Source organism: Octopus bimaculoides, chromosome 6 (assembly GCF_001194135.2).
Source record: "Octopus bimaculoides isolate UCB-OBI-ISO-001 chromosome 6, ASM119413v2, whole genome shotgun sequence".
NCBI lineage: Eukaryota > Metazoa > Mollusca > Cephalopoda > Octopoda > Octopodidae > Octopus > Octopus bimaculoides.
Window position 1 is genome coordinate 51,301,052 of NC_068986.1, and position 11,835 is coordinate 51,312,886.

At 35.0% G+C, this 11,835-nt stretch overlaps 1 protein-coding gene across 1 annotated transcript in view; it reads left to right on the forward strand.

The window, feature by feature from the left end:
* LOC106881266 (sodium-dependent serotonin transporter) overlaps positions 1 to 11,835 on the forward strand; it is a 196,924-nt gene that overhangs the window by 153,404 nt on the left and 31,685 nt on the right. Inside the window, exons 7-9 of the mRNA XM_052968465.1 lie at positions 5,856 to 5,980; positions 8,020 to 8,132; positions 9,501 to 9,629. Coding sequence (XP_052824425.1) covers positions 5,856 to 5,980; positions 8,020 to 8,132; positions 9,501 to 9,629 — 367 coding nt within the window. The remainder of the gene's footprint in view (positions 1 to 5,855; positions 5,981 to 8,019; positions 8,133 to 9,500; positions 9,630 to 11,835) is intronic.

Below are 11,835 nucleotides of genomic sequence, written 5' to 3' on the forward strand. Positions count from 1 at the left end.
GGCAAATACAGACAGGACAGAGAAGTGTGTCGATAGCCAGCTGGAGGAGATGTCCTCCTGGGGCTAAAAGCAACAGTAACATCCACCCCTCGGGGTCAGCCACATTTAAGTGGCAAATATACTTCACTTTATCGTGCAGTTACTGTTAATACCTCGTTCAGAGATTTAACATTGCTATATATATATATATATATATATATATATATATATACACACACATCTGTATATATATATAGATGTGTGTGTGTGTATGTGTGTATGTGTGCGTGTGTGTGATTCTGTACCATACGAAAATGCACTAATTGTGTGACAGCACATGACATACTTCATGCTATTTTATAAGTGCCCTTCTCTGTTACTCAATATGTATATGGCTCATTTCCAATATGGTTAGTAGCCATAGTGTTCAATGTAAAGGCCCGACGTACTACAACCTGTAGCGCAAAGACACAATACCTGTTTCTCACTCTTTCTATTCTATTGCTACTAAATTAATCCTTACTATTGCTACTAAATTGATCCTCAGGTAGCTAGTTACACGGCATCTTTACTTTGGTCAACCTGACACACATACGAAGGGGTACCTAAAAAAAAAAGGAACTTTGTAATATTATTTTATTCACTTAGCTTGACATGTTTACACTTTCATCGCCTTCAAAGTATTCTCTATTTAAAGCAATGCATCGTCCAGATGCGTTTTCCACTGTTCGAAGCAACCCTGGGACTCTTTCGAAGTGATGCCTTTTAATGCTTCCGTCGTTTTTTTTTCTTCACCTCTTCCACGTCTGCAAATTCCTTAGCACCAGCTTTCGTCACCAGTGATAGCCTTCGAAAAAAGGTCTGGATCAACTTCCAGCTGTTCTTTTAGTTTACGACACGCATTCAATCGTGACTGTTTTTGATCTTCCGTGAGCAAGCGAGGCAAAATTTTGCTGCAACTCTTTTCATTCGCAATTCCTCGCCCAGACTTCGTTGACTGGAGCTCCAGAACACACTAGTCATATCATCAAGTTCACCAATTCCACGATCAGTTCATTAATTTTCATGATGTTTCATGATGGCTTCCAGCGGCGGAAGCCTGAACTACAACGGACTTGTCCCACAGAGAACGTTTCCGGTTACTTTTGGGTACCTCCTCACATATCTTCTCTTACCATAACTCCTACTGTGTATATCTTCAGCTCCGTATTAATTCTTTCACTCAATCCTTCCCCGTTATCCACACACACACACACGCGTGCGCGCACACACGAACACACACACAAACACACATACACGCGTATTGGCTCGAATATTTCTATAAACCAAAAGAATCAACTAAGTACACAAAACAACATATTACAAGACTAAGCAAAAAGTGGTAGGAAACGAAAGATCCTTGGGCTACAGAATTACAGTTTATTACCACAGTAATCTTTAGATCTCACAATGACTTCCTTCTACGACATTGAAAACTATTTCCAAACACCCAGACACATAAATCTCTCCTAAACACAACTACTACAGCATCCATCCTAAAAACGTCATATCTCCAACCCCGGACAGAGATCATCTCATGCACACAAAAATTATCTAGTATCAAGCTTCAAGCTCTCTGCTGAGATGCACACTACCAAAAATAAGTGCCTGCCTGTATCTGTTACGACCTCTATTAGAATCTGTGTTTGCACAAATATAGACTGGACAGTGGAGAAATTGCAACATGTCCAGACTGCCACACTACACCCATATAAATTATCATTGCAAATCGGATTGTGCAATATGATTCTCACCTAGACTGAGATATAGTGTAACGCATCTGAGGCAACAGCAACAACTAGAGACTCGCACAAATAATATTTAAGTAGATCAGAAACAAATTCGTTCACTCTATACATACCATAATCTACCAAAGAAAACCTGCAAAAATGTTATACCCGTTCATCAGAATTAGGGAGAACCACAGAGCAGCGAAATGCTTTCAAGAAATTTCAATACAAACTTTTAAAATCTAATTTATGGTCCTAGCTTAAATTCTAAGTCAAAAGCATTTTCGGAATAATTCTCACTGTTTCTCTTTTCTCCTCTCAGAAGGTGAATTGGGTTTTCCAAAATCTATTCATATTTTTTTTTCAGTGAACAATACGGATCTTGGTAATAATATGACGAAAAAATAACATAAAATAAATCCATTCCATATTTTAAAATTTTGTAAAGAAATACTAATCCTTTTATTTCTTATTCGTGTATTTCTTTATTCGTTTATTTGTAAAACCAAACAAGAACAGTAACAGCTTACAAAAAGCAAGTTAAAGAACAATATTTCAAGAGAAACAGCTACCATCACCAATTGGAAGAGGTTTTTGAAATTATGTGACACGTGTGAAACCACTTCGGTGTTTGATTTCCGGTAAACATAAGAAATATGTTTAATTTTTCTTTTTCAAATCAAACATGAGGAGAAGCTGACGGAATCTGCTGTTTCGTATTGGTGAAATGGTGCAGCCGGTTGTTCCAAAGGTATAGTTTACCGTAAAAATGTTTCTGAGTTCCTCAGTCAGTGAAATATGCCAATGCACTGATTGGAGAAGGCAGAAAACATTATTATGGAATTTTGACGTAAACCAACTGGAACTTTATATTCAAATACGGAACCTCAAAACACTGAAGACGACAGAGGCACATATCACAGAAGCTCTTGGATCGGAAGAAGAAACGAAACATCAACAGAATTTGGAAGCTAATTTTCTTTTTCCTTCACAGTCATAAACGAATTTTATTTCAGTAATTATATACAAAAGAGAAAGCAATTGAAACTGATAACATACCAATGTGTTTTTATTTCTATAATTCACTAAAATTTCAAAATGAATTAATTTTAAGTAATATATATATATATCTAACATCAGTTTTAGTGAGTTAATGTTTTCATAAATGTATTATGTTTCAGGAATAATCTACTGAACGTATTGACGTATTGCTGAACTGTAATGATATGTTATCAACCGAGATTGTAATGACCATGAATAGTTTTTTGATATCTATACATCAATTCTTTTTCCATATATATCTATATACATACATACATATATATATATAAAACTTTTACTTATTTCAGTTACTGGACTGGGAAACCCCCTTAAAGGGTCTTTTTTTAATGTTCAATCAATAGATCGTCTCCAGTTCTTATCTTTTTAAAGTGTGGTACTCTTATTATAACGTTATCTTTTGCAGAACCACTAATTTACAAGGACGTAAATACAAGGACTTGTATGTGTGTGTGTGTGTGGGGGGGGACTGTTCTCGAAATTGTATTACATAAGCACTTAGACACAAAGTGAATGAGGCTACATCAGTTTTGACGATGCTTAGTGGAGTTGTTCCATCTTTGAATTATAATAAAAGTGGCTGAGTATTCCACAGACACGTGTCCTCTTAGCGTGACCCTGAGTGCGACAAGCACAGTTGTGTGTCCTTTAAATGGTTGGTACACTCTATTCTACGGGCTTCCATGGTTTCTGCTAACCTAGTTTCACTTACACGGCTTGTGCAGAGTCCATCTTGCGGTAAAAGACCCAAATTGCTCAAGATGCCATCTAGTAGCATAGATTCTGAGAACTTGTGATTACGAAGAAAACTTGTTAAACACCAAACCATGCCTATACACACATACATAAAAACTGAGAGAACAACGTGAAACAAGGGAGGATGAAAGCATAGGCAAAATGAGAGAGAAAAGTTAATAGAATGTGAAGTTTAAGAAAAGGAGGCAGTATTATGTGAAATTAATTACATCTGCCGTTTCACAAATCATATTTGGGTATGTGTGCAAGAATTTCGCTTTGCAATTATGTGCAGTATATCAGAAAACTCACTTCTACCATAACTACAGGTGTCAATTTAAGCTTTAGAAGTGGAATGCAGGCACTCCGTTGGTTGTGACGACGCGTTTTAGTTTATTCAATTAACGGAAAAGCCTCTTCTCTTTTACTCTTTTACTTGTTTCAGTCATTTGACTGCGGCCATGCTGGGGCACCGCCTTTAGTCGAGCAAATTGACCCCAGGACGTATTCTTTGTAAGCCTAGTACCTATTCTATCGGTTTCTTTTTGCCGAACCGCTAAGTTACGGGGACGTAAACACACCACCATCGGTTGTCAAGCGATGTTGGGGGGACAAACACAGGCACATACATACATACATACATATATATATATATATATATATATATATATATATATATATATATATATATATATACATATATACGACGGGCTTCTTTCAGTTTCCGTCTACCAAATCCACTCACAAAGCTTTGGTCGGCCCGAGGCACTTGCCCAAGGTGCCACGCAGTGGGACCGCACCCGGAACCATGTGGTTTGTAAGCAAGCTACTTACCACACAGCCACTCCTACGCCTGTTCGTGAACATATTAAATACTGTACAGCATACATTCTCAGTTTATTGAAATTATCCAGAGAAAGTTGAACAATCACCAGGTGGCAACTGCAACCAACTCTAAATGAGGAGGGGAGACAATCTCAAGAATTAAGTATTTTGCAAAATTGATTTGTTATTAAGGAAAAGGATAAGTGTAGACACATGTTTCTGTCCCAACAGGTGTCATCAATGCAGGAGTTGGTCTAGCTTATTTTTTATCTTAACGAAGTTTTTACGAGGTGGTATCAAGAGGTTCCCAGAGTGGTTATGTTTAATGAAAAAGAAACTTATTTACCTAAGTTTTAACATCATGTCCTTCGAAATAGTCACCTTGCGCAGTCGATATGATATTGGTTGACGTATAATCGAGAAATAGGATAATGGGAATGCATATATATAACTAGTTTTAGTACTTTATAATAATAACAGTTATTATTATTATTATCATTATTGAGTGAGAAAGCAGTACCTGCTACTAAAGTCACATTGAGGTACCAATATACGAAGCCCAGTATACCCATCATGACTATTCGTCTGATAAGGGTACACTAGGTACATGCGTCACAACCATATGTGCACGACATGATGATCTCATATCCAGATAAACAGCACATGACCTTGCAGGTGGGTTCCAGTTAGAATTTTCTTCAGGTCGAGTAGCCCATCCTGCTCAAAAGGTCCCTGAATAAGGTTTGTTTTAAGGATGATGAACAAAACATCCATGTTTCCAGAAGTGAATTATTGAAACCCCGCCAAATTTCTTTCAACACGTGGCTATGATGCTCCCCCACTACTTCTGCTCATGATCAGAGATGCACATATAGTCAGCCACTAAGAGACATGCTCAACTGGTTAAGGTCAAACAACTGACAAGCAAATCTGTGATATTAAGCAGAATATTTGCTGTAGCCCATCTTTTATACCAAGGCAAAACAATGTACACGTTAACACTTCCAATCAATTAAGATCAGAAGCCATGAGAGCCACTGCCTGGTACTTATTATTATTATTATTATTATTATTATTATTATTATTATTATTATTATTATTATTTGTGTATATATAAAATAGTTTATTTCTCAGATCATCCAAAAGTCTCAGATTTTGGAGATCTGGAATTGTTCTCTGAGATTAGAAAGCTCTCTAAAACATTGAAGATACTGTTAGCATAATTCACACAAAATTCCTAAATGATAAATAAGACGAGAACTTTTGTTTTGTGACTTCCTTTTTAACTTCTATGAAATATATGCAAATGATATTTTCTCCGCCATATTTTTACAACTCTAAATATGATCAATAACTAATTCTTTTGTTTAAAGCAATGATTTTAAAAACTTAGATAGATATTGAAAATTTCACATATGTTTTTGTTTATCATTTTAATCTTGATTTTCAATGATTTCAAAATTATTTGACACCTCACTTTATCTACAGAGATGCACTTATTACGAGTGCAGTCAACTGTTGCACCAGCTTTTTTGCCGGATTTGCCGTCTTCTCAGTCCTTGGTTATATGGCCCATGTTCACAAGAAAAGTGTTGCAGATGTATCACGTGAAGGTAAGTTCATGTTTGGCGTTTACTTATGATGAAATTTAACTTTTTAATTGCGAAACTAAATTCCATGCTGATTCCAAGTAATGGTATTAAATATCTATCAAAATATAGAATTGGTATCTTCTGCAAGTCACAATACCTCAATAAGCTTGACATATCTCAATAACAAAACTAGTTTCAAACATACGATTTAAAAATTCTTTATGTGTAAGTTCATAATTTCCACTAGAGTTAAATTTGTTGCCTTCGACCCTAGCAACGTCGACAGAATAAATACCAGTTATATGCTGAAATAAGGTCAATAGACTGACCTCCCTCCCTCCCTCTACACACAAATGTGTGCCTTTGCGCTAAAATTTTAAATAACTATTACTTAAAACTGACATCTTTTACTCTCTCAGTTTCAATATTATTGCTAGTGTAGTTCGAGATTAAAGATCCCCCTTCGGTCATGAATGACCATGGGATTGCACCTAGAAGGTTCCCGTCCGAAGCACAAATCCGGGCAAGGTTGTTTATGGAAGACCAGCAGTTGCCCATGCATACCAATCTCCCTTTTCCACGATGTTATCCAAGGGAAAGACAAAAGCCAATACAGCTTGGCACTAGTGACGTCGCAACTCATTTCTGCAGCTGAGTGAACACGAGCAACGTGAAATAAAGTGTATTGCTCAAAGACACAACACACAGTCCGGTCCGGGAAGCGAAATTCTTTTCCCATAAGAGTTCCGGATCCCAGTAATTAACTCATTTGCATACAGCCAATCAGAGTTCACCTTGACCTTGTTCTCAGGTTAACAAAGGTTGGCATTCAAAATGGCGACAACCGATTGCCATGCGAATCTTCTATTGTGCTCTCATTCAGATGCCAATATCATCGATACTGCTGAACACATACGCTGGTTAGCAGTAAGTTTGAATTACCGAAAATCTCTAGTCAGCATGAAGACAATTGGTATGCAACCAACTGCAGCATCCAGGAGAAAGATGGTTGGTGGCGACAGAAACCGCACTGGTGCTGGCAGACCGTTGAAGGATTGCTTGAAAAGTGTGAAAGGAACGGCGCCGCTCAGCTCTCAGATTATGTCTAGACGCAAAGCCCAAAATAACATTCGTGAATATGTTAAAACAACCAATCTCATGGTAAAGCACACTCTACTAAGTAAACTCAAGACGAAGAACGATGTTGCAAGTCGATAGATCGCCAAGTTATACCTAATTTTAGAAGAAGACAAGTAATTAGATAGATTTGCATCTATACCTATTATCGGATAGGGTAAAAATGTGGGTAGAGGATGATGTACTAGCAACCCTCTCCCCATACTGTCTCACAAAGTAAACAACAACACAAATAACTATGCAGAGGCAACCATGTTTGAAACAAGAACAACAATCATTATTAAAAGAGAAAAAATTCATGGTCATTCCTTACTCAAGTGACTTTATCCTTTCGCCCGTCATTTGTTATGCGCTCATAAAATAGTTTGATAGTTGAGCTCTGATTGACTGTATGCAAATGAGCTCATAACTGGTATCCGGAACTCTCGTGAGGAAGAAAAGTATAATTCGCGTCCCGAAACCGAACTTACTGCTTCACTATTATGAGCCCAACGTTCTAACTACTGAGCCATGACACTTGGAGTTTGCACAGTGAAAAAATAGAACTGTCTTGAATAATATTACAAATCTAAGTTTTCTAGGCTTCATTTCTCAGAAATAACGTAGTTTAAAATCGAAGAAGGGTTTTGTTGCTGAGAGCTAGTTATTTAAGCACAAAAAACAACCCCTTTTCAGTAGATGATTAATCTCTTATGTATAGACTAGTTTAATTTGACTTTGCATTTACTTTACCATGGGAACTAAAATATTTCCAATAACAATAAAACACAATGTTTCTCATAATTCAATAACTAAAAATATATTCTTACCTAAGATGAATCCTATGTAAACTAAATCGTGACTGATAATGTTCTGTTATTTCCTGCTCTCTTGACACAGTTTTATATGTTTAATACTATAACATTGATCATTTTATGTTGCAGATGTTGGTCTAATCTTTATCGTCTACCCAGAAGCTATCGCTACACTGAAAGGTTCCGTATTTTGGGCCATAATTTTCTTTGTTATGCTAACTACTCTAGGACTTGATACCACGGTAGGTATAAACGCACCACACATACACCACACATTCATATGGGGCGAAAGCGATAATTTTTCCGTGTATACTCCATTCCTTCATGCCTTTCTATATTTATATGTTGTCCATAGAAGCTGTTGAAATTTAGACTGGAGTTTGGGTGCAACAAGGAATATGATTACTAATGTAGATGATATCACATCAAAACGATTTATTAATTCATTAAGTTTCAATTTTATTATCAGTTAAATTAGCTACACTAGCTTCCTATTTTGAAATAACTCTTCAACCATCTACACGTTATGCGCAGAATTACTTGTTTTAAATACCGTTCTTTACAACACGCTGCTTCAAAAATTAACTGGTTTACAAGAACAATACTGTTTCGCTTTTAGATATTTTATATCGTGAATACAATACAAACCAACTGGCAAGAGACCGAAATGCATCGGGTGTCTTCATATTACTTCTGTGGTTAGCTTTAATTTCGACAATAACTTATAATGTATACACATACACACACATATAAATGAATATGCGTACATGAATGTATATTTCATGTACACATATACATTTCGCTTATTTCGATTATAATATATTTTATTGCCTGTATCTAGTAGCGTACAAGGTAGATCATGATTTAAATCTCATGAACTACTCTGTACGCCACCAGCTACAGGCAAATAACGAAATGTATTATAAATGTGCATATATATATATATATATATATATATATATGAACCTATATATGAACACATAACATAATACAGAACACTACTAACCTTTCAATTAATACCATTAACCCTCATACATCCCATACACCATTCACATTACAGATCTAGATCTATCCTAATTGCACCAATGAATTAATAAATCGCTTTGATGTGATATCATCTAAATTAGTAATCATATTCCTTGTTGTACCCAAACTCCAGTCTAAATTATTTGTATATAAATAGTCAGAAATATTTCCTGTTTTAAAAAAACAACAAATGTCTCGTAGGGAACCCTTGCATTTAAGAGTATTCTTTTTCTATTGATACAAAACGAAATTAATTGTGCTATAATTAGGCTGCAACTACTCTAGAAACCAGTGGATCTCAAACCATTTTTTGCCTATGGAACTCTTTGATTCCTATTTTACTCTATTGGACTTCCATAACCATTCGATGTATTTATATAAAAAAATTACTCTATTTTTATAATTAAATATTATTAGTAAGTATATACAAAAATAAACTATTTTGTGTTTTGTAGAAGTATAAACAATACATTGCGCATAGATTCTGACAACCAAATCTTATATGGACCTCCCATGGGTCATATAGACGCCAGTTGAGAAGTATTTACTATAAACGATCAAAATGATAATTTTCTTTTTTTCAGTTTGGTGGCTTGGAGGCAATATGTACTGGTATTCTTGACGAATTCCCCAAATTAAAACGACACCGAGAATTGTTTGTTGCCTTCCTTCTCGTATATTGTTTGCTAGGTGGCCTTGCGACAACAACTTATGTAAGTCAACTGTTACGTTCTTGTTTATTGTTGTTACTATTGCAATTAATTTTCCATTTTTTTATTTTTTGCTCTTCGCTTTCTTGATCTTATTTTCCATTTTACCACTGCAAAATGTATATTATCATAAACACAGTGATAATAAGATCTATAGTTATTTTAACCATTGCTATGAAATTATAAACAGGGAATTACACCAAAATAAGCAAGGTGTAATACAGGAATTTAAGCAATGAATAATTGGGGACACTACCATAATGCCAAAGTAAAAGAAAATCATTTAATATGTGCCAATCAAAAATAAACTATTAAAACAGAAATTTGAATGAATTTACTTTCCTCTTCTGGATTGAAGTGCTTTTCATTACACATCTTTGTTAATAATAATAATAATGATAATAATGATAATAATAATAATAATAATCCTCTCTGCTATAGGCACAAGGCCTGAAATTTAGAGGGAGCGGGCCAGTCAATTAGATTGACTCTAATACGCAACTGGTACTTAATTTATCAACTCCGAAAGGATGAGAGGCAAAGTCAACCTCGGCGGAATTTGAACTCAGAACAGCGGTGGACGAAATACTTCTAACCATTTTACCCGGCGTGCTAACGATTCTACCAGCTCGACAAATAATAATAATAATAATAATAGTAATAATAATAATAATAATAATAGTAATAGTAATAATAATAATAATAATAATAATAATAGTAATAATAATAATAATAATAATAATAATATTAATAATAATAATAATAATAATAAAAATAACAATAATAATGGTTACAAATTTTGACACAAAGCTAGCAGTTTTAGGCAAGTAGGCTTAGTCACTACCATCGACCAAAGTACATGATTGTTCTTTATTTTATCGACTGAGCAAGGATGAAAGACACCGGCGGAATTTGAACTCAGAACGTAAAGATCCAGAACATATACTTCAAGGTTATTTTGTCCAATGATAGAAAAGTCCTGATCAGAGGAGATACCATTGAGTCGGCAACGGGAGAATACCTACGGAATTAGAACTGAACTTTCATAATTAATTGCATTCGATATTATAATAGACATGAAAATCCGGAGGAATTTAACAGGTAAATAGCGCGGTAAAATACCTACTTACATACATATACCTATTTACCTACCTACATGATACAGCCATAATAATTTTTTAAAAATTCTTAAAATGAAAGTTATTAACTATATAAAAAGATTTTAGAAAAACAGATTGACCTGAATCTTTAGGAAGATTTTCGCATTGTGTATGTAAACGCTTTCATCAGTTAAGTTTTTCTATCACACGTGATCGTTGACATTACGGCTACAGAAAATCCATTTATTAACATGTAATATTAATTGGTAGATAAAACCTTAGACAGAAAAATTAAGGTTTTGAATTACAACTAATTTATTATAAAACCGCCCGCGAAAAAATTAAGTACATTGACGTAAATTTTATGGGGATAAATCAGTAGAAAGAAGGTTTAATAGGGATCCATGGTTGGTCAGTTTCATGATTAAATGAATTTCGCTTTAAATGTTTGCAATCTTATATAGTTACACGTGGAACTCTGCTATAACCAAAGATCTAAGTGTATTGGTTATTATTGTATAGATTCTCTAAAAATATTACCAACATACTTACGCACGCACACGCGCGCGCACACACACACATACACACACATTAATATGCATACTTATATTTGAGCATGTGTGTTTCATGAGAAACTTTTTCCTCAAAGATCATACACCAGCATGACCGCAGCCACTTGGCTGAAACACATAAATAAATAAATAAATAAATACATAGGGTTGGCACGAAGCATTAAGTAAATGAATGTAAGAGAGCTAAATCAAACCGTGTATAGTTTTGTTTTATTATTTTGTCTTCTACCTGAAGAACTGTAACTCAACACGTAAAGTCATAAAAATATACATCAATACTGCAGTGATGCCTTGTCTTCAATTCTAAATTATGGTCTATATTAGAAACGTTTAAGGGAAGGGAAATTAATTGCTCTTTTTTTTATCGCTTTGTCACAAGAGAAAGAGAAGCGTTCACGAATCACCAGCCAGTCGCAGATATCATTTCAGGAATGAAGCAAACACTTCGTTATCTTTATGCATTTCTAACAGACAGCAGCGACTTATATGAAAATTACTTGCCTCACTCAAGACCGGAAGCTTGCTCCCGATAGCCTT